At 37.5% G+C, this 23830-nt stretch overlaps 2 protein-coding genes across 2 annotated transcripts; both read left to right on the top strand.

Annotated features, from left to right (window-relative positions):
* Positions 1-359: 359 nt before the first annotated feature.
* Positions 360-12619, top strand: sip1 (septin interacting protein 1). The gene is given in 13 exon segments (XM_019048581.2): positions 360-609; positions 1978-2188; positions 2737-2896; positions 4156-4249; positions 5006-5210; positions 6103-6292; positions 8292-8507; positions 8854-9107; positions 9726-10144; positions 10522-10728; positions 11242-11288; positions 11291-11350; positions 12233-12619. Coding segments are annotated over 13 exon segments (2418 nt in total). The 5' UTR covers positions 360-500; the 3' UTR covers positions 12479-12619.
* Positions 12620-19709: 7090 nt separating this feature from the next.
* LOC109034964 (peptidyl-prolyl cis-trans isomerase 5) lies at positions 19710-23778 on the top strand. Its single transcript, XM_019048406.2, has 4 exons — positions 19710-19992; positions 20769-20979; positions 22433-22617; positions 23330-23778. The coding sequence occupies exons 1-4, from the start codon at positions 19873-19875 to the stop codon at positions 23462-23464; spliced, it is 651 nt and encodes a 216-aa protein (XP_018903951.2). The 5' UTR covers positions 19710-19872; the 3' UTR covers positions 23465-23778.
* The last annotated feature ends 52 nt before the right edge of the window (positions 23779-23830 follow it).

The following is a 23830-nucleotide window of genomic DNA, read 5'->3' as shown; positions in this document are numbered from 1 at the left end:
AAATAATTCCGGATATCCTGTCAACCAAATCGTTTCCGTTTCCGGTAAACAGTGTTGTCAGTTTCACGAGCATTTGATGAATAAAACTGACAACACCGCTTTACCGGAAACGGAAACCATTTGGTAAACAGGATATCCGAAATTATTTGAAATTCCCGCTTGTTTTGGTTCAACTCGGAATAATTGGAATGAACCGCTCTGGACCAATCAAAGCGTCTGGTTCAGAATTTGCGGTTAAGATTCCTTCTGTTCGAAAAGAGGAATAATTGGGAAAATGTAGCAATTTGAACCAATTTGTGAATTTGTGCAATCTAATCTGGTTTTGATGTATTGTTTTGGATGCATAATTGCGTAGCCGCATAATTTCGTATGATGTCGTCAATCAATTTCTGGATCTTTAAATTCATCGGTTGAAGTTAGTTAAGCATGATTCAAGTCGATTGAAAACCTGGCATTTGCCTGACATTACCCAGTTTTAGTTTTAAATAAATCATATCAGAATGTCAGACAACGAAGTGGAAAGTTTTGAAGTTACCGATTATGATCTGGATAATGAATTTAACATCAATCGACCCCGTGGAAGGATAAGTAAAAATCAAAGAATTTATGGTAAGTATTACTCTAATTAGAATACAATTTTCTCGATTTACTTACATAAGTTCATGACAATCAAGTTAGCGCACTTCTTAAATGGGACAGATGCGGGCTTTTTTTATCAGAACTGCAGAGGATCACTACGGAATGCATAACTTTTTTACTCTGTTTCACTTGCGTGTTCCGGTGCGTTCCGTCTGTTCCAGTGGAGGTAGGAGGTGGAGGAGTTCTTCTGAAGTGGGTTGAGGCCGGTTGAACCGGTCCGAACAGCAAAGATCCCAAACCATTGCATTTCATGTGTTGCACAGATAAAAAAAAGTCCCATGATCTGCTGTTTCCATTTCAACATTGAAAGAACGTGCGAAAAATAAGATAGCGCCGGTCTCAGATAACTTGTCCCTTATCGCTGTGTACCCAGAATGCGGAATTTCTTATTCCGCTTGTACAGCAAAAGGTGATTCGATGGACGCCATATTTTGTGTCAGAATGGCATGCGATATATCGCATAATTTGGTTCCATTTTTTCAGCTACTCGTCATTTTTCTCCAATTTTGAGATTGCAATTCTGTTGTCAGGAGACTAAAGCACTCACCTACCAATTTTAACAAAGAAATTCAACGTAATAATGGCGTGGTTTTTTAGAGAGAAAATATCGCATTCGAGTGCAGTTTCGATATCAGTATATATCGAATGCGATGTTTTCTCTCTAAGAAAACCACGCCTTTATTACGTTGAATTTCTTTGTTAAAATTGGTAGGTGAGTGCATTAGTCTCCTGACAACAGAATTGCGATCTCAACATTGGAGAAAAATGACGAGTAGCTGAAAAAATGGAACCAATTGATGTGATATATCGCATGCCGCTTTGACACAAAATATGGCGTCCATCGAATTACCTTAAGAACAAGTTAACTGAAACAGGCTCTAGTTGAATATCTTTCTCACTTGAAAAGTGTGTAAACATAGTTGGCATGGACTGTATAAATCTTTGTTGATTGCACGCTTGCCAGTTTTAAACTGAGAGACTAGGGGTTTTTTTCAAATTACAAGGTTTGTGAACTAGCAAGATTTCAAGGAAGCATATCAAAATTAAAATATTAAAAACTCCAAGTGTTTCTATAGTTATTTTGAGTCCATGCCGAATAGTCAGAGCACCTCTAGGACCAAAACAGAAGATCGTCTAACGTCACTTTTGCGAGTGAGGTAAATGCAAGTCTCAAGATGGCGGTTCTTCTCCTGCAGTCTAAAAATACGTAAATTTGTTTGGCAGGGGACACTATGAACAAAGCTTTAGGAATACAAACATCATGGCTAGGCACATTCTGAACACACATTGTCACATTCTGATCAGTAGCACGATTTTAATACTAGAGCAACTTTTCAGGGATTTGGGCTGATGATGAAGATGGCAGCGATGATGGTGAGCCAATGGTTGGTTTCAAAGGAACTGGCAGGCAGCCCAAAAATTATACAGCTCCTGTTAGTTTTATCGCTGGTGGTGTTCAGCAGGCTGGAAAGGATAAAGCTATCAAAGCAGAAAGTTCAAGCAAGAGTAGCAGCTCTCGCGATTCGCCCAAAAGAGGAGATTCCTCCAGGTTTGTATTAAAATAGCTACAATTCTATCCCCACAATGCAGGAGTATATAAGTGGTTCAAATTGAAGATCATTTTGCCAGTGCTATCAATATGCTTATTTTCAATCGAAGGACGAAAGGGACTTGCTGATAAACTCATAATTTAAACCGATGAGAGTCAGAAGGCTTGATTGCAATGTTTCTAAAATTCACCTCATAACTTATTTTTTTATGTTTTGACAGTAGTATGCATGTTTTACATCAAATACCTATTTCAGGAAATTTTCATCAAGTAAATCTCAAAGAAAATTTGCAGCTGTGCTTGAGTTAATATTAAACTATCAAATGAAACTTCAGAACGTTGCAATGCAATGAAACCCCTTTGGCTCATGTTTGTAAGCATCAGCACTCAGAGACAATCCCTAAGAACATTTTAGCACAGATGTCAAACCGCACCTGAGTTTCGATGGTTTGAAGTTATTAGTTCAAAAAGAGGATGTCTTGAGCAAATAGTAAGTGAGGATTCTCAGTTCTAGAAGAATTAATAATTCCATCCTGTTTCTATTACAGTGAAGAAGAGTCACCAGCATTCAGCACATCAAAATTAATTGATGCAGAAACGGCAGGCCTACGGAAGAAACGGGCTCCTACAAATCCTACACTTATGAATCAAGGTATTGGCAATTGGGAGAAACATAACAAAGGAATCGGAGGCAAACTCATGCTACAGGTCAGTTGATTATTATCTCCTCTATGGTGTTATTAAGGAACCGAAAAGTCCAGAAAAGGGTTGATGGCCCTGCTTTGTTGTTTTGTTATGCAACTTACCAAGTGCTCCCTTTCATAGAATTAGGCCGCTCTAGCATAATGTTGATGTGAGATACTATCAGATATAAAGTCTGAAGTAATATATGGGCATTTTCGATTGACACTAATCAACACTATTCAAATGTGAATTGTCCAATGGGTCAGTTGCGCTGGTCATTGAATTGTGTTTTAATGCTTGATTCTGGTAGATTAGCTAGAAATATTAAGATCCGTCCAAACTGCAACTTTCTACGTTTAATATTAATCGAGATATTGCCTTTTGAAAAGTTGAGTTTTTGACATCACCCACCGCGGTAGTTGGTTTCCACCCTTGGTTCCCACCCTTGGTTTCTTCCACCTTGCTTTCATCAGTCAGGGAGACACACATTAGCACTGGTTACTCTATGTGAGACGCGGATGAGAGCAAGGTGGAAGAAACTAAGGGTGTCACTACCTTGGTGGATGACGTCAAAAACCCAACTTTTCAAAGGGTTTTCTCTCGGTCAATATTGAATGTAGAAAGTTGCAGTTTGGACGGATCTAATTATTTTTAGTTGATCTACAAGAATCAAGAATCAAAACACAATTCTGAGATTAGAGCAACTAACCCATTGTATTACCTCTCCTTTTATTCATGAGCAGTGTATAGGACTTCCTACATTTTGAGTTTTTTAAAAAGACGCATGTGCAATAATTTACGGGTGGTAACCAGAGTTAGATAGGGATATGTATGAAATCAAGAGGGGAAGAAATGTATAAAAGTAGCCGGAAATGAGAGGCATTGGCAAAAACCTCTCGAGCCACCATCAACTCCAAAACTACTTTGATTATTTTAGAGTTCCCTAGACAGGTCCTTTCTGCTAAATTCACTCTTGGCTTATATCTTGTTCCATCAAGTGGACCTATCTCCAATGTCAAATGGAAATTGTTCCATTCGTTCAAGACAACCATTTTGTCTATTTGACATTTCATTTTAAATTCGCATCAGGGCTTAAGGATAAAATCATCCTAAACCCTACCGCCAAATGACTAAAATTTAGCCAAATCTGTCTGTACAACTCGAGGTTCTTTTCAGAATGGCTCATTGTAGACAGTCTCCTCCTAATTAGTGATGTCTGTTTTTGTGTTCCCCCCGATCTATGTTTCAAAGCAATTTTCAAAGTAATTTTTATACCTTTTCAGATGGGTTTCCAACCCGGCAAAGGTCTTGGTAAAAATCTACAAGGTATCCAAGCTCCCATCGAAGCTCAGCTAAGGAAAGGCAGAGGGGCAATTGGTAAGTCCTTTGACTCTGATTTTCTCTGATCTATAAGTCTTGGTTTCCGATTAACAGCGGATCTTTAATTCATTTTTCTTTAGTTTTCTTGCTGAAAATGTGATCGTAATGCACCTATTTTGAAATGTTCCAGTTTTTTTACTTAATTTCTTGTCTACTCTTTTGTATTTTCCAGCAGCCTTTCTACAGATGATCGTTGTTTTCTCTGATTTTTGCCAAAAATTCAAAAAGAAATTAATTTTGAAAAAAGAACAAATTATCGCTCGACACTGTCACTCCCAAAAAATGTATGCCTTGCGTTTGATGGTCAACACCTTAGGATTGCTTAAATTTTGCACATTTTTCATTTATTTATCATTCTCACGAACAGATCATTGTAGCTTATCAATAAATTTCTGGAAAAAAGGAAGAAAAAAATCTCTGAAATCATTTTCACCTCCATTAAACAAATTTCACCACCTTCTCATGATCTAAAACGCTGTAAAATGGAACCGATTATCAACTCTTCAGTGAAGTTAAAACGATTACATGATGAAACAATTTGTAAGTCAGACACCACACCAGGAGTGTGACACTGCCAAAGTCCTAAAATTTTTTTCGAAGGTCCCCTGCAAAACTTGTAATTTTATTTCATGAAGTCCAAAGAAAAAGGCAGGCGCAAAAAACGGGGCAAACTAGGTAACGGTAATTCATTAGGTTCTTATCATCTATATCGCCACATGCTCTTTATGCCATTTTCTTTCATTTCTTCCCTAGGTGCATATGGACCAGAGAAAGCAGCCAAGATAGCTGAATTGAAGACTGATAAAAGCAAGAAAGGTAAAGATGGAGAAGTGGAAGAAAGAGTGTCTCAGTGGCGGAAGGAAGGAGAGGAAGGCAAGAAAGTCCGTTACGTTTACAAAAGTGTGGATGAAGTCTTGGAGCAAAGTAAACAGCCTGGAAAACCAAAACGAGAATTTAAGTAAGTGGCTCCTTCAATATCAGTCTGATTTTTTATAAAGGATGGAAACAATCCGAAGGAACAAAGGTCTTCTCCTAAGATTAGCTATGATTATTGTTCTATGTTTCTGATTTTCAATCGTTTTGCAAGGAAGTGGCTGTAAGGTCATTATTGTCGCCTGTACAATGGAATATATTTCATTTGCGTTATTTCGTTATTCCTACCAGAATTTTATTTTTTCAACTGAACCGTTGCATGAATTTGTCTAAATTTTTTAAAGTGTCTTTACACACAAAAGTGTAAAAAACAACCTCTGGAAATTTCTGGTAAATTCATGTGATGCCTCTCATATGAAAAAATAAAATGTTCTGAAGAAATACTGAAACAATACAATCGAGATACATTCCTTCATCTGGGATACAACAAAATCACATAGTACTGAAAATTGAAGAGTGAATTTCTGCCAATAAACTATTCAACAGGATAAGAATTGAAGCACTCCTTTGTAATCCTTGAGCTTTTTTTTTCATCTTCAATCCATGACAAAATCGTGACGGCAACTCTGCTGTGCTAAGGAAAAACGCCGTATGAACATTCAAGAGTTGCCAAATTTCATCCGATAAAATGTTTATTTTTGAGGAAAGTTATCAATATTTTTCCTTGAAGTTTTCACACACTTTAGATCAAATTACAAACAAAATTCTGTGAGAAATTGGAAGGAAAGCATGCAAAAATTTTCCTGGAAATTAGTGATTTATCCAAGGAAATCTGGCTACGCTTGAAGGTTCATACAGTGTTTTGCTGTAGCACGACAGAACTGTTGATCGTAAATTACCGCACTTCATTGGTCTAGTTTTGCTGTAGCAGTTCCCCAAGTTTACTTCAATACTTACATTGTTCATTTTTGTTGCAGTGAATTAAGTAAAGTAAAAGTTATTGATATGACAGGACCCGAGCAAAGGATTCTATCTGGTTATCATGCTATTTCAGGAGTTCAACGACCAACAGATCAGTGGGAAATACGGAAAGACAAGCAATTCGTCAATTTTTCTGTGCCGGAGCTCCAGCATAATCTCAACCTGCTTGTAGACATGTGTGAACAGGTAATTTTTTTGTGTCTTTCTATGATCAAAGAATTTCAAAATAACATCTTGAGGTTTGGAAATAAAGACATATTGATGATAAAACTGCAGGAATGCGTATCTTGCAGTGTTGCAAACTTCCTCTTATGCCTCACTTACAAAATAGGAGCTGAGATTTTGAAACACTGCAACCAAGATAGGCATTTTTGTATTTTCACTGTCAGTAGGTACTTTTTAACAAGTTGCCTGTTAAAAGAGTCATACCGACCATTTTCCTCTTGGTTGATTTAAGTACATAGGTTGTCCCAAAAGTACTGCACGTTTTTTCTTTTTGGACGAACGGTAGCAGATATCAAAATGCGGTTTGTGTAGTCTTAAAGACAGAGCAATTACCGATAAAACAACACAAATCCGAGCTCTCTAAGTCAAAAAATGACCAAGTTACAGGGTTTTGAAAATGGCTTCCAGAGGGGACCCCTACGGAAATTTTAGCTTCTTTTCCGGGAAAAAAACAAAGAGTTGATTGTTTTTTTTTTTTAGACGAACGGTAGCAGATATCAAAATGCGGTTTGTGTAGTCTTAAAGACCGGCCAATTACCAATAAAACAAGACAAATCCGAGCTCTCTAAGTCAAAAAATGACCAAGTTACAGTGTTTTGAAAATGACTTGTAGAGGTGACCCCTCCAGGATTTTTAGCTTCTTTTCTGGAAAAAACAAAGATTTGATTAATCAAAAATTCTACAGAGAAATCATCGCGATCGAATGAAGTTGGCAACATGATATCAGCCCGGACCTTGCACCCTGCGATTTTTGGTTATTCCCTACGCTGAAAAAGGGCTTAAGAGGCAGGAAATTGAACTCCATCAACGAGATAAAAAGAGCTGTTGAAACTTTCTTGAAGAACATCAGGCAAGAAGAATTCGAAAAAACATGTTTGAAGAAGTGGGAAGAACGGTTGCGGCGCTGTGTGGCAAGCGATGGAAGGTATTTTGAGAAGGAAACCAGTGTCCAGTCGTCAAGTGAAGAGGATTAAATGCCAGTAATCTTGGTAAGATTGTGTAAAATTGATTTAATAAAACCAATTGATCTTGAATCTTTAAATCTTTGTTTTTTTTTTCCAGAAAAGAAGCTAAAATTTCCGTAGGGGTCCCCTCTGGAAGCCATTTTCAAAACCCTGTAACTTGGTCATTTTTTGACTTAGAGAGCTCGGATTTGTGTTGTTTTATCGGTAATTGCTCTGTCTTTAAGACTACACAAACCGCATTTTGATATCTGCTACCGTTCGTCCAAAAAGAAAAAACGTGCAGTACTTTTGGGACAACCTATGTATAGTGATTGATCTTTTCTGCAGTATAATTTTTTTGCAAGACCAATCCAACAGATTGTATGAAGATTTAAAAACTGTTGAATGTCCCATAAAAGTCAGATATTCCAATGACAAGTCTAAAATCGAGGGGAAGTTCAGAGATTTTCCTTACTGCTCAGAATTTTTTTTTTTAGAAGTTGCTTTTAAACTGCTCAGTTGATCAGTTTGCTCAAAGGAGAGTGTAAGACAAGTGCTTATCAGCAAGATAAGTAATTCAAAACTTGCGTTAACTCTTTTTTTGCTACTCGTTTTTGGCTAGGCTACCATAGTCATGGTAGTATGCAAATGTGCGTTGATTTGGGGATACTTAGAACTGTGAGAGCAACTGAAGTGCTGGGTACAAAAAGGGCTTTTCTCGTTTGCAGTGTCTCAGAATCTCTACCAACGTTTCATTTATTACAGGGAAAGAAAATGCATACATTTCATCGAAACTTTTATTGAACATTCCTTACAGCCTCTTGATATTCTAACCAATAAATTCCAGAAAAAGCCTTCTTTGCGCTCCTTTACAGAATCTGAAGTACTGCAAGGAACAAGTGTCTTTTCTGCACCCAATGCCTCAAATACATGACTGGTGCAAGGATTAACAAGTCAACAATAATATGTGAACCACTGGTAGGAATATGCTTATCTGTTATTTCCCTTTTGTGCAGAGTATCATCGAAAATGACAAAAAAATGAGGTATTCTGAAGATAGGATCGTAACAATTGAGCAAGAGGTCACTAAGTTGGATAAAAAGCTTGTGCAACAAGAATCCAGTATAGAGTCATTATCCAAAATTCTGAAGACTATCGAAACTTTTGTCGAAGCAGCAGAAAAGAAAGCCTTGACTGTGGATCAAGCTGTAGCATCACTGAAGCAGCTACAGGTTTGAACTCTTTCAATTTACATTTCTATTCCCAAATTTAAAGCGAAGGATTTTCAGAGGAAGTTTAATTTTGTTATACAAGAGAATAAAAGAATAAAAAATTATAAAAAATAAAAAAATATCTTGTCAAACAGTTAATTAATTCTTCTTTGTTCTTCTGTGCACATTTTCCAAAACTAAATAAAATAAAATATAAACTTTTGTTTTGTTGTTAAAGTATTCACTTCTTTTAAACTTTATTCGATTAAACAAACTATTAATTACGAAGTATTAATCCTAATTACATGATTCATTTAGCTCTCAAAGGTGGATTGTTTTTTACACTTGCTGTATTTTTCTCTTGCAGGAAAGCAATATGTCTGATTATCAAATGTATGAAGTAGCAACGTTGACGACGACAATTCTCTTACCAGTAATCAAAGAAAACTTAAAAACCTGGGAGCCACTAGAAGATCCCGAAGAACCTTTAGAATTGTTCAAGAAATGGAGAAGTTTAGTGGAAACGGATAAAACGCACTATTTGTCAGCGGCAGCCACTCAAGATCCGTTTGCTGTTTTATTATGGGAGTCATGGATGCCGTCTGTTAGGACTGCTATTGCGTAAGTATACTAGCAAGTAATTACCATGCTTTATAGTTTTTATAAGTGACTGGAGCTCTCTTAAATTCATAAAATATCAAGTGCTTCAGGGTGAGCGGTTGTGGTTGTTGGTGTAGTCTAACTTAATCAGTCTTTGTAATTTACTCGCCGAACCGATGTACATATTTTAATGGAGACAAAAGTTAAGAGAATTTGAACATATGGATGTACATTTCATGAGGAAACCTGAAAATACAAAGGAAAAATGCATTTATAGTGTGCCGTGCAAAAACAAGAATAAAAAACCAAGGTCAGACAAAGCATGTCCCTTGGTCATAGTGATCTCCTGACCTATAACTGATCAAAAATCTAATATGTGATCAATTTAAGGAGTGCACTAGTCATAAAATCCCAAAAAGAAATCTATAGCTATTATTCTTCTCAAAGTGGGGTGTTTGGCAAATGTGCTCTCAGAATTATTAATGACCATTCAACACTTATTAGTTTCTGGACAGAGGTCGCATGACCTAACCATCAGGAAAAAAGTCTGTAAAAGGTCAAAATTTTTGTTTTTTAAAAATTCTGTCCGCATCCTATTATTATAAGGCTAATTTATTTCGTTCTTATTTCTCCTTCCAGCTCTTGGAACTGTCGAAACCCCAATCCAATGGTTGAATTTCTAGAAGTTTGGGTACCGATTTTACCACAATGGATCCTGGATAACATTCTCCAGCAGACAATCCTGCCAAAGCTGCAACTAGAAGTTGAAAACTGGAATCCCCTTACGGATACCATCCCGATTCATGTGTGGATACACCCATGGATCATATTCCTGGAAAAACATTTGTCCACCACGGTATTCCCGATCATTCGGCATAAATTGAGTGTTGCCCTGGTCAATTGGCATCCGTCGGACACTTCTGCGAGACTCATGTTAGAACCGTGGTCTAAAGCTTTCTCCAAGGGAGAAATGGACGCTTTCCTAGTCAATAACATTGTTCCTAAGTTGAACGTAGCCCTCCAAGAATTCATTATCAATCCTCATCAACAGCATTTAGGTAAGCTGCCTTCAGCATTTTCTTTTTACATTTAGTGCACCCATCCATAAAATAAATCTTCATTATAAATAATTTAAAGTGGATAAAGTTGTAGTGCATTTCAAATTTCTAATTACATCAGTGCAAAAGGGCCAATTTTGTATTAGAGTGATATTTGTCAAGGTAGAAGCTCCAAACTTGTTGTTTTTTTGTAATTTGAGTTAAAGCGGATTTTCCCCTGCTGCCAACTGAGATTAATTATTTCAAAGAAAGTTTTGAATTAAACTGTTTGCGGGAGATCCTATAAAAATTAATTCTGACTTGTAATTAGTAAGTAATCATTTGGTCTGCTCAAGGGAATGCAAATGACGTAGTTAACATTTTTGAATCTGTTTCAGATAATTGGAATTGGGTCATGGATTGGAATAAATTGATACCTGCACCTATCATCGCAACAATACTTGATAAGTGCTTCTTCCCAAAGTGGCTTCAAGTACTGACGCTTTGGCTAAACATGAATCCAGACTACGACCAGGTCTCACGCTGGTACTCTGGGTGGAAAAACTTAGTGCCTGAAACCTTAATGAATGAACCAGTTGTTAAAGGTAATTGATGTCAATGCGAAGGCAATGTTCATTTCAATTTTCAGGAACAAAGCAGTTCTGATAGGCGAAATCTTCTATCTAAAAGAGCCTAAAAAAGCCCAAAGATGCTATGATTGTATTAAATAATGCCCTTTTTACGGATTTTCTCTTTTTACAACATTATATTTGTAATGCATTGAAAATAATGTGAGACTGGCGCTCTGTTTTATGCAATACGTTACATTCTCTAATATTTTACCTTAAAAATATATGTAAGTAGAAGGTTCATTTGTTTTTTTAAAGTAAACAAGAGAGAGATTATCTATGTGAGACTTTTTATTGTTTTCCTTCAAACTAAGCTGAAATTATGGCCATGAACGGTTTTGTAAAATCACTTTTGACTGTGCAGATCACAATTTAAAACTTATGGTTTACACATTGGAAAATTTCTCACTGATTTATAGTGACCATTAATAAATTTAACTCAACTAAAACTTAACTTGATAATTAATTTTTATTGTTTTTATTTTTCAGAACATTTTAGGTCAGCTCTAGAAATGATGAGTAGATCCGTAGGTGACGGGGGACCCCTTCACCACCACCGCCACCTTCTCAGAACACCGCAACTTTCAATCGACATCAGGTATTTTTTAGTTATCAAGTTATACGAATTGTTTAGTCATGAAAAGCTGCAATTGCAGTGGAGCCCGTATATGACAAACTCGCTTTTAAGGACGTTTCGGATATAACGAAGTAATTTTCATTTTTCTAGTGCCTCCATATACACTCAATAGTAGAAAAGCCGGCCCTTAACAAAGTCTTGGCGGGAGCACCTCGCGTATAACGAAGTAATTTGCCGCCATTTCCGCTACTGTGTTCGGTATTTTCTGCTCTCTAGACGAGTTCCGCTTGCTTGCAGTAATACGTGTGCTACTCGCGGAGTCACGAAGGCATAAAATTTACTGGTGTAAAAGAAGTCGTAAATTAAGATGGCAATTTCAAATTGATTGAGTTTAATTTATCTTGTTTTAGTACTTATCTTCTAGAAACTTGAATTGTTAATAGTTAAAATTGAAGTTATATTGATCAACAAAGCCATTTTTGGTTGGATCAATTTATTTAATAACTAGCTATTTAAAACATGATTTTTTTTCAAGGCATGCATTTTTTGGCTGAAGTAATCTTAAAAACTGTATCAATTCTTTGATTTTGATTTTAAATCTGATCCATGCACGTTTTGTCGGAAAATATTAAAATCCAACGATTATTTTCAAATTTTGGTTCACAGTTTGAATGCATTGGCAGAAATTATGACATGTTTGAGATTTTCACTCTTAAAGTATCAAAGATCAATTTTGGGAGAGCTCAATTCTGGATTCCATTGATTTTTTTAAAGAACCGATAAATCCACTGGAATTTGTCGACACTCAAAAATGGTTATTTGTAGTTTCAAAGTGATCCCTGAGTTCTTCAGATCTCTTTGTTCTGCTAATTTCATAACCGTTTTTCTTCTTTTTTTCCACAGAATATGGCCGAGTCAGTACGAACAACATCGCAAGTTCCTCAAGGCTTCAGAGAGTTGGTTCAAAAACGTTGCGAAGAAAAAGGAATCCTATTCATGCCGTTACCAAACAGGTTCAAGGACGGGAAACAAATTTATCGTGTTGGAAATGTCATGGTATACATCGAAAAGAACGTTCTGTTCGCTTGTAACAATAATAATTTTTGGGTTCCAACATCTTTGAACTCGTTGCTTGATCAGGCAGGTTGAAACTATCTTATTTGCTCCTACATAATGTAATGATTTTTTTCAAAAACTTGTATGTAAAATATGTATATAAATGTTATAAATAATAGAATCATTTTTAAACATGATTTCTAATATGTGATTAAACATTTTTCTTGTAACTCAGTCATGTTGATATTCATTTCCTAGACTTTTTTTTCTTCATCAATAGCTCTCTAAAGATAACATCATTAAAACAAAAGTAAAAATGATTTTAAAAAATGTTCTGCTGGATAGGGCTGTGCTAAAAGTTGAGAAGTAGCAGCTTTAACTAAAATGTGACTGTCCTTTTTGAAAGGAACCATCGCAGTGTTCTGCGGCAAAGAAGGAGGTGCAGGACTCATAGGAATTCAGTCCTCATCTTGTCCTGGTCTGAGTCAAATTTGGACGTCATTTTGCAAGAATGAACTGAAATTTCTGATCCATCCGTGAAAGCACCTGTCTGTATAGAGAAACTAATAGCACAAATGTCGTTTCTAAACTGAGCTAGAAATTTTAGTTCCTTATCAAAATATGTAGTCCATTTTCTAATATCAAAGGATATTGACCTTTTCTCTTCTTGACCTTTTGATTGTAAGTCTCAATGAATACAAGGGTAGGAAAGCTTGAGTTGTGGAGTTATTGGGGCATAGGCAAGGAGGTTAAAGTCTTCAAAACTCATCTTGATTTCAAGATTTTGGCTTTAATTAAATTTTCTCAAGCGGAAATGAAATGACTTTATCACCTGAAACATGGAATATGTTCAATGCAGAGAAAAATTATTCTGGATAATTCATAGGAACTTTATCGAATAGTGAACAATAAAAAAAAACTAAGCAAGGAGAGAAGTCTGCAACTAGACTGCAACGAGGCATCTGATTTCCAAGTTCAGCCATCGCGCTAAACTGTAAAAAATGTTTTCTGTTTAAAAATAACAAATTCGTTTTGGGTAGGTTTTTAGAGTGGGTCTCTTACTGCTGGAATATCCGCGGTTTCCGTTTAACCGCGGTGCTTGCTGAGCCAACGAAGAACGCCGTATGAACATTCGAGAGATGCCACATTTCCTTTGGTAAAATGTTTATTTTTGAGGCAGGTTATAAATATTTTTCCTTGAAATTTTCAGGAACTTTATAGGTGAAATTGCGAACAAAATTACCTGAAAATTCGAAAAAAAAATATTCCCAAGTTTACCGGGAAATTCGTGTTTTATCTAAGGTAATTTGGCAACGCCCGGAGGTTCATACGGCGTTTCTCCTTAACACGGCATCATTACACTTAAAAATGTATAGGCCTTGCAGGGCCGGATTAAGGGAGTGGCCACATGGGCCGCGGCCCATGGCGGCAAATCTAGGGGGCGGCAAATTCCGCAATTTTTTTAAATGTAGGTATAAAAAAAATTGGATTTAGAAAAAAAAATTACAAACGAGAAAAGGCTACAAAATCTCTCATTTCCTGAGAGTATAGTAATTTCTAATTTTGTCGTCTTTCAGTTATATAAGAGACAGCCCCTTTAATTAGTCGAGTTAAGAGAGAAACCAAACACACAGCAATTTGGCCTGAAACGGCGTGACTTAGGGAGAAATGATGACGAAGACTTGAGATGAAAAGGAGAATCCCTCGGCGCGGCAATCGGCATGTAACACATATTAGCGCCTACAAGAATGCATGCATACTTCACGCATTGCGCCAAACACGGTGCGGTCGGCGCGGCGGGACGGCGGAAGTTAAAAACATTAAACCAAATTTTGTGTTTGTTCTTTCATAATTTTTTCGTTAATTTCTCATGAATGGAAGGCCTTGTCCATTAGAGATAGGTTTACGAAACTTGACTTTCGCGCGAAGTTCCGTGACCTTTGCTAGTAGTGTTGACAGGGCTTTCCCAAAAACTGTGTTCAGCACGATTAAACGCTTCTCATGCACCCCTCCCCCGCTGACACGTTCCCTTGATGGTTTTTTTTGATGTTACAAAATGAATGAGAAGGGGTCGGCAAAATACAGGCGGCCCATGGGCGGCAAGAAGGAAAATCCGGTCCTGAGGCCGTGTCTTCTCGGACGTCGTACGTGAACGTGGAAAGGACATGGACTTGAAAATCGCGGGAATGAAAACTTCTAGGCTTTTTCCCTGTTGAACTTAACAGCAAAATTTCCTCTTCTTCTCTCTGAGTCGCTCTTAGGACTCTACTTTGTACTGTGATTAGTATTGACAAACTCAATATTTTTCCCAAGATCGCAAGTGAGATTTTTCCTGAGGACAAAGTCCCAAGAGAAGTGCCGTCGAGACAAGGCCTTTACGGGGTTTAGTCTTCGTGTTTATCAGAGAATAATAGTTATTTTACGTGGCTGCGTTGCTCAGAAGCAGCAACACCCGAGTTGCATAGACTGCGATTGTATGGTAAAATGAACCGCGTTAAGCAGGAAGGAACCAAGTCACATCAGCTGTCGCCAAATGTAATTGGGCAACTTAATTTTTGGTTATGAAAACGGTTGTGTGGATTTTCGTGAAGATTTTAGTGAATTTTTTGCATAGTACGAAGCAAATGCCTTAAACTTTTCAAAGGAATCCGCACAAACGTTTCCTTGTTAAAAATTAAAGTGCCCAGTTAAATTTGGTACTACAGCTGATGTGGCTTAGTTCCTTTCTGCTAAACGCGGTCCAAATCATCGCAACTGTACCGGAGTGTAGCGTATGCTGCCTATCTTCTAATTGAAGGGGCTCCTCTCATCGGAATACATTACAATGACATTTAAGTTGGACTTTTTTTTTTGTGTTGCAAATTGTTAATCTTTCTGACACATGGAATTCACCTTGCTGATCGTTTAAAATCGGCATTTATCGATCAAATACTTAACGTACAAAATTGCAATTCCATGGTAAATAAATTCCTACTTTATTGCACTGAATCGCAACATTTGCCCCAGATTTTTCATTGCAAAATGCAGTGTCTCTCGAACCACTCGCATTCTTTTCACAGAGGGAACAGTGGTCTTGAAGCAAAAAATAAAAAATAAAATGCGACGAAAATGTACCCAAAAATGGTTTGCAGGGGGCTACTCTGTAGTACGTGCGTGGACAAAATCGCAAAAAATGAAGATCTTGGCTATCCTAATTTCGAGGTATCGCAATTTGAAATTTTTAAAGTAAATTCAAGTTTTCTACTGATTTTGATCCGCTTCTTTATTTACTGACCATTGAATCGATGTTGATCGGTTCGTGTTTTTCATCCGCGTATGATTCATTTCGATCGAATACATACCCCCTCCTTGCACGCAGACTACCTATCATTCTCTTTTTTTTACGGAGCAATTCGCCTTCTGCTGCGTCTGCAGCAATTGTTTTTACGAATATGTCGTGCGTGCTGATTTCAGCACATTACATACTCAACTCTCTGAAGGCGTTTTATGCGCGCAAGTAGCGCAGTCTGTCGGGGAACGACGAAGTGAGATTGAATGAATCGCTCAAACCCTACTTCGTTCGTTCTCCGACAGACCGCGCTACTTGCGCACATAAAACGCCTTCAGAGAGTCGAGTATGTAATGTGCTGAAATTAGCACGCACAACATATTCGTAACAACAATTGCTGCAGGCGCAGCAGAAGGCGTATTGTTCAGTTTAAAAAAAAGGGTATGAATAGGTAGTCTGCGTGCAACGATGTGCTCGATCGACATGAATCGAACGAAAAATAAAAACGTGAATCGATCAACACCGATTCAATGATGGACAAATAAATAAAGAAGCTGATCAAAATCAGTAAAAAACTTGCATTTACTTTGCAAATTTCAAATTGCGATACCTTGAAATTAGGATCAGCCAAGATTTTGATTTTTCGCGATTTAAGTCGACACAGTACCATCGACCCTAGCAAACCATTTTTGGGTACATTTTTGTCGCAATTTATTTTTGCTTCAAGACCACCGTGAGAGAAGAATCAAGCTTAAATAGCATCTTTCGACAAAAAACTCGTGATATTTTGAATTTAAGTTGCGATTTCTTTCACGATTTTTTGGTGATATGATCGCTTGGATCATTCACATCTGATCGATTAATCCCCAACCCTGTCGCAATAATAACGATAAAATTGGTATTTTATCTCAATTTATCACGCGATTTTTTGTTCGATTTCGATGATAATATTGCGTTCAATCGCCGTCGATAAAATCGCGATTTCATTGCAAAATGTGATGAATCGCAATTTTTCATCCGTTAATATCGCATAAAGTCGACGCCTATAAAATCGCGCGATACATTTTTTGATCAAATCGCAACTTATCGCGATCACCGCTACTTGAGAGGGGGGCGGGGCGGATCCTCAGATGCATTCTTCCCTTCACTATAGTGGAAATGAAGAAATAATAATTTTTGAGAAACCCTCACTCCGTCCACCCTCCGACCTCCGAGATGAAACAAAAGGGATTCCTTAGATGGGGCAACGATCTTGTTTGGCGACCCATCTCTACATGGATGAGGTCAGGCCGATGACCGTGGTAGGCGGTAGCCGTGACCTCTGATTCCGAGGTGGAACCTTGAAAATTTTAGTGGCTATTCCCGTCGCTTCTGCCGGCTCATCTTCCATGAAGTCATACGAGATCCTCTGGCGAGTCCGACACTGCCGCGCTAAGGAAAAAGGTCGTATGAACATCCGAGAGTTGCCAAATTTCTCTAGATAAAACACATATTTTTGAGGAAAGTTATATATATTTCTCTTTGACATTTTCAGATATTTTAGATCAAATCGCGAACAGCATCATCTGAAAATTTTGAAGAAAAATGTTCGCAATATTCCAAGAAAATTCGGGTTTAATTGAAGTAAATCTGGCAACGTCTAATGGCTCATATGGCGTTTTTCCTTAACACGACTGTGTGGTCGATCGTCCGATCTGATGAAAATGGTCTTGTTCTTCCTGTTTTATTTTCTCCCCCCGTCTCGAGTTCTCGAACCCCTCTACGCTATATTTACTGTTTTTTTTTCAGCAGAGACTCAAGCTCAAGACTGGTTTCTCGCGCTTCAGCGTACGCTGTTGCCAAGTCGCTTTTGATATCATTAGATCTCAGACTATTAACAGTAGGAACCCAAGAAACAACGAGGAGAGTGAGATAATTTTCCACTTTATAAGGCAATGAAATGACAATCGAGGGACTCGGGGGACAATGCGTATAAGTGCAGTTTTTGAAAAAATTGAGATATTGATGATTTCAAATAAAAATAGTCTTAATGCTTCTGGGAAAATTCGCTTCCAAATCCCAATTTTTAAGCAGAAAAATCAGTTTAAACTTTCTTCCCTCCACAAAGATCCATGTAATTTCAAAACTTCAAACACGTATTTCTCGGAATAGCAAAAACTGCACGCATGCGTCTTGCCCCCCAAGCCCCTCAATTGTAATTGAATCATCAAATCGCAATATATTTACATGATTTGATCAATTAATCCTGAGTTTAAATGATCAATAAAAATATGAGTTCCGTATGTGTGAGAATGGTATCTAGTAATATGCAATGCAAAAAAGTGGCAACTAAATTCAATTTTATTGAATTACACTTCAATTGAAGGAGCCCCTTCAATTATTGAGTAGGCAACATTCTATACGCAACACCCCGATGCAATATCAATAATTTTGAATTGGCAAGAAAAACTTGAGAGTACGCACCTAAATCATAGTGCGCTTCAATGCTTTTGGCAGTGTTCATTTCCTGCCATGTGTTTTCTGAAGTACGTAAACAACATGCAAGAGCTGAGCTAAGTATAAGTGCAATAAATTGCAACCTGTTCTACTTGGATTGTCTATCCCTTCCCCATGTGATTAAACAGGTGGAAACGGCGCGCTGGAGTTCTGTAGATCAAATCGAGGCACCAATTTTTTTATTTCCTCCATCCCAAACGAGGGTGGTAAATCATGAAATTTAAAATTGTGAAATTTCACGTGAAATACCTCGAAAATTTCCAAAATTCATGAAAAACCTACAGGTTTAATTTTTTTTTCAGATTATCAGCCTCAAAATGAATAATCATTGAAATTTTCCAGATATTATTTTTAAACAAGGTTTGATTAAAAAATTAATATAAAATAAAATGTTAAAAATAAAATTTGGTACCATATTTTTCTCCACGAATGGAAAAATGAAGAAAATTCGAGATAAATATGAGGAGAATACAAAGGTTCATGCATACTTTGGTGTTTCGGATGCGTATTGCATACTTTGCCCCTGAAATAAATGTTTCACACTTATCGCCCGTAAATTTCACAGCCTTGGGAAATGTCAAGAAAAGAGTGTTTCCCAGAAATGTTCTATATCATTCATGTTTCTTTCGTTTCCTGCCACTCTGAGTAAGAGACTAAGTTCGGTTCCTTTTCACTGACATGAAACTTGTCCATCCCATCAGCGGCGTGGCGTGCTTTGCGATAAATCGATTGATCTGCCATTTAAACCTAGGCAAAACTATCGATAAAGAGGTGTTCGCAACGAACACCTCAATTATCGATTCTTTAATACAGTTTTAAATGGGGAAATATCGATAGTCAATCATTCACGCCTCGCCACTGCATCCCATCTTGTAAAAAAGGCTAATGAAGGACAGCGCCAGTAGCGGAAGTGTGGGATATCCCACCCCCCTTCCTCCCGATTAGGTGGTTCTTTTATTAATAAACTTTCTCGACGGCATAATACTTAATTTTGTGTACGGATCTTCCTCATGAGCGAATCAGACGTTTTTCAAAGAAAATTGTGAAAGATGCGTGCTATGAGGAGCGGAATGCTCTACGCCTGTAGATTTCTCTTATATCATACCTCTCATTAAGGACATTGGCGCTTTGTCGAAAAAAGTCACGCTTCAACCTTTACAATGAATAGAAAACCATAGGAGTCAGAAGAACGAAAAAAGTGTTTCAACCACATGAGAACGAAATTAACCGAATCATGCGCTTGTAGTTGCGTTGCGCTCTGTGACCGAAGAAAAGCGACGTCGATTGAAAGGATACAACTATTCGTACTTCGAGGGGTACCCAGGTTGCATATACACTAAAGTGTAGGCGCCCCATGTAGCCACCGGCGAGCGGCGACGCTCTCTGAAATAAGTGCGAAAATCAAGATTGTAAATCCTCAGTCGAAGAATTTGAAAGATGCTTGTGCTTTATGATAACTTTAAAGAAAAAAAAACCGTCCGCGTCTTTGCTTTGTCTTGAAATAAAAATGAAAATAACATAGTTTGGCACCATCGCTTCCCAAGCGCCAGCAAATCAACACAAAACATCTCCGAGCAGAGGTTAGTGAACGGGAGAGGACACCAATCGGCCACGACCACTTGGCTTTACTACTTAAATTTCGAATTTTCCAAGTTCTCTGCATCCTGTCGCCACACTTGTGACCACAATTTTCCTTCTGTACTCCAGGAAACTCAAAGCAATCATGAAGAACCCGAAAGTTCAGGTCGGATTGCTGTTCTCTCTCATCACTTTGTGCGTCTTGTTCGTCATCTCCAACGCCGCCGAAGATCCGAAGAAATCAGGACCTAAAGTTACCGATAAGGCAAGTTATCCGAAGTTTTAAGCTCATTTTAAATACGTTTAGAAGACTAGCTCCAGAAAGATAAGTTATAACTGCAGTTTCCCAAATCCTCAGCTTTGTTACCCTCCTTGTTGAGTTGGTCTTATCAGCAAACTTAGCTTCGAGGAAGCATCCTTATGCTCTGTTTCTGGTTAGCGAGACGTGGCATTTGCAGTTTGCTCTGTAATGCTGCTGAATCTATGTGGAGTTCAATGCTCTAAATTGATATTCAATATGATTTTTCAATTTGATGTAATGGAAACATTCTGCACATTTTGGCCTTGTCGCGGGTCACTCTTTGTTTACATCAGAACAATGGCCAACCTCTCTACTGTTGCGTAATTTATGAATGAATGTACCGGCTGGCTCATGATAGTTTCGGCTGATGAGTATGTAAATCAAGGCACTGCAAGTGGCAAAGCATCCTCCGCGGGACAGCTCCGTCAGGTAAAAGTGGAGATTATTTGTTTTGAACCAGACTTTCAACACACGAATACATACTGAAAGCACTTAACATTTTTGCAAGATTAAAATATTGATTATTGCAGAATTTTCTGTAGAGATTCTGAGTTAAATGAGACGGAAATTTATTCTATACCCTCTGCGGAACTTAGCAGTTGACTTTCTTTCTTGCAGCCATTCATAACTGAGAAGTTACTTAAGGGGTGAAATAAAACAAAAGGGAGAATTTAACAGAAAAATTTCTCATCCGAAAGTTTTTATACCTATCATCTGATCATAATAATTTCTCATTCTAGGTTTGGTTCAAAGTCAAGATGGGGGGGGAAGAACTCCCAGAACTAATCTGGATCGGATTATTCGGTGGAACCGTCCCGAAGACTGTCGAGAATTTCAAGCAGCTCGCTACGAAACCAAAAGGCGAGGGCTACAAGGGAAGCAAATTCCACAGGGTGATTAAGGACTTCATGATCCAGGGTGGCGACTTCACCAGAGGAGATGGAACTGGTGGTAAGTTAAAGTTTGGATCTGTGGTTTTTTTGCAAGTCTCTGAATCTCAAAATGGGCCTGTTGTAAACTTTTGCTAGAGCAAAAGTAAGGGTTGTTACTCATAGAAAGTATCTCAAAAATCACAATGAGCGCATCTGCAAAGTCTGAAATGCATTCCTTAATTCGCAATTTGCACAAGAAATGTGCGTTTTTTCAAGCTTCCCGCTTTAAAAACGATACCATAGCACAGGTGAACATTTCGTTAGAGGAGTCATTCCATCCAACCCCTGCTCACAAGGATACTACGTAATATTCAACATAGCTGACACCAATCCGCTAAAATGCATGTGACAGGATGATGAATCCAACCACCTGATAACAATCATCGGCGTGTTTACATTTAAATTTTTCTCACGTTGATAGATATCCGCCTTGATTGACCTCGTGCTCTTCTTACCTTACGTTCGAAGCTTCAGCCGTGTTGAGCAGGGATTGAATAGAACGACTCCTCTAACCAAATGTTCACCTGTGCTGTAGTATCCTTTTTGAAGCGGGAAGCTTAAAAAAACGCACATTTCTTATGCAGATTTTGAAATTAGGACTGCATTCCAGAGTTTGCCGATGCGCTCATCGTGATTTTTGAGACATTATCTATAAGACATTATCATTATTTTTGCTCTAGCAGAAGTTTGCAACAGGCCCGTTTGCATCTCCAAGGGCTAAAACTAAATATTAAATCAAGGGCACAATCTGTATGCCCCAAAACCTGTTGTAAAATACTTTTAACCTTTATTATCTCGGGAATTCTTTCACTATAGACAAGGTTCTTTCTCAGGATGTCAGCAGAACGCTAAAAATCTGTTTCAGTTGTCCTCAACATATTGTGTTACTTGCTTTTTTTTTTTTTTTTTTTTTTTCCGCGGGCAAAGATCACACTTTACAACCATAGAACACGATACTTTTCAAAATGGCTTCCTGGATCAGGGTGTCAAGAATCAGGATTTTCCCGATTCTTTCAGGATTTGAGGTCAATCAGGATTTAATCTCGATTTCCTCAGGATTTGAAGAAAATCGATCGTCGGATGGGATTTTTTTATGGAGCTACTTTTGTGAGGTTACATTCGCCTCTTTTTCTCCGCAAAAAACCAGGATTTGATCAGGATTTGGAAAAATTACGAAATCAGGATTTAGCAGTCAAAAGTCAGGAAAAATCAGGATTCCCCAAAATGAAAAGAAACTAGACACCCTGTGGATTCTGCACCTGGGATAAAACTTGTTTTAAAAAGCATGGCAAAATGTTTTTGAAAATATCCTCATGTTTGCAGCAGTCTGATCTGCTTCTCGTAATTGCAAAATCATATATATTTTGTCCCTCTGAACAGTTATAAAATTTGTTGTATCAGCTTTAAATGTAATAAAACGATTCTTTGTCAACAGCAAAGCTTTTTAAAATACATTCTCCTTTTGATTTCAGGTCGCAGTATCTATGGTGACAAGTTCGAAGATGAAAACTTCAAATTGGAACACTATGGTGCAGGATGGTTATCTATGGCCAATGCTGGAAAAGATACCAATGGATCTCAGTTTTTCATTACCACAAAACAGACCCCCTGGCTCAACAAACGCCATGTTGTTTTCGGAAAGATTTTGAAAGGAATGGTAAGTACTATGTTTACAGGTCTTCTGACGCATCAAGAGGTTGTCTTCGATTAGATTAGGTTTAAAACCTGGGGAACCATACCTAATACATGAAAACTCCAAGAAGTTTATTGTGACCAGTTGTACACTTGATAACACCTGTAGAAACTCTTTTCCCTGAGGAGGTGCGATACAGGTTTTGTCAGCATAGAGGTCATCTTAGATCCGAAGTAAAGTTTCTCCAGACCTCAAAATAACAAATCATTAAAACCAAAAATTAACAAACATCTGCAAGTTATCTGTTTGGTTTATCTTTCATTAGGTACCCAGTAATTGCCATTGGTATCTGTATATTTGTTTAAAATAATGGCACATTAGGGTTAAATAAAGTAATTCTAATCGGGGGTAAGTTTCAGATTAAAGTGCTTTTTAAAGAAATATTAATCATACCTATCAAAAGCTAGTTAAAAAGAAAGAAAAAATTCACCCAACCAAATAAGTGGACTGATTCATTCATCGAGTGAACACTTAAGATCTGCAATCCTAGTTCTTGCCTGCTAAAGTGAATATTGCATAATCTCAGTGGACCTCAAAAATTTGGTAAACTTGTTCATGATAGACTGTACGCAGTTGTAGGATCTCTTGTCAAGAATGCCAAAGTAAGAATCTCAACAAAAGGAAATCAAATTATTTTGTTCATAGTCTTGATGAAAAGTGCTCTTCTCTGTTTCAGAATTCAGTCCGGAAAATAGAACAAACAAAGACTGATAGACAAGACCGGCCTGTCGAAGATGTTATCATTGTTGACTGTGGTCATGAGAAAGTTGATCAACCCTTCTCAGTAGCTAAAGCTGATGCCACCGAATAAACATTCATAGAAGTTGATTTCATCAGCCAATAATGTGATATAGATATAAGCTCAATAACTCTGGTAACTAATATCAAAAATTTAACTTCCTACTTAACTATGTTTTCTAATTTTTTTCTTCCGTTAGGTTTTGTGATATGTACCTTAGTGGTTGATTTTTTTTCTTTTTTTTTCTACTTAAAATTGTGCATGTTTTCATGCCAGCTTCTGTTCTATTGCGCAGAGTAAATGCATTTAATTTTCTCACAGAGAAACTTTTCCTTGTAAGCTTCTCTCTTTTATAATTTTCTTTGAAATAAATAACTGCTCCAGAATTTTCGGTGTTGATTTTTAGTAATTCTTTTGCCAGGAATTTTCCTGAATCCA

The sequence above is a fragment of the Bemisia tabaci genome, chromosome 8 (assembly GCF_918797505.1).
Source record: "Bemisia tabaci chromosome 8, PGI_BMITA_v3".
NCBI classification, from domain to species: Eukaryota; Metazoa; Arthropoda; class Insecta; order Hemiptera; family Aleyrodidae; genus Bemisia; species Bemisia tabaci.
The sequence above is the reverse complement of the archived record's forward strand: the minus strand, read 5'-3'. Positions and strand labels throughout refer to the sequence as shown.

What these genes read in the sequence shown, in the direction of transcription:
- LOC109034964 (XM_019048406.2), top strand. Translation starts at nt 19,873, where the DNA reads ATGAAGAACCCGAAAGTTCAGGTCGGATTGCTGTTCTCTCTCATCACT. An exon ending in CAGAGGAGATGGAACTGGTG is followed by an intron (nt 20,980 to 22,432) that starts GTAAGTTAAAGT and finishes TTTTGATTTCAG; the next exon opens with GTCGCAGTATCTATGGTGAC. An exon ending in GAAAGATTTTGAAAGGAATG is followed by an intron (nt 22,618 to 23,329) that starts GTAAGTACTATG and finishes TCTCTGTTTCAG; the next exon opens with AATTCAGTCCGGAAAATAGA.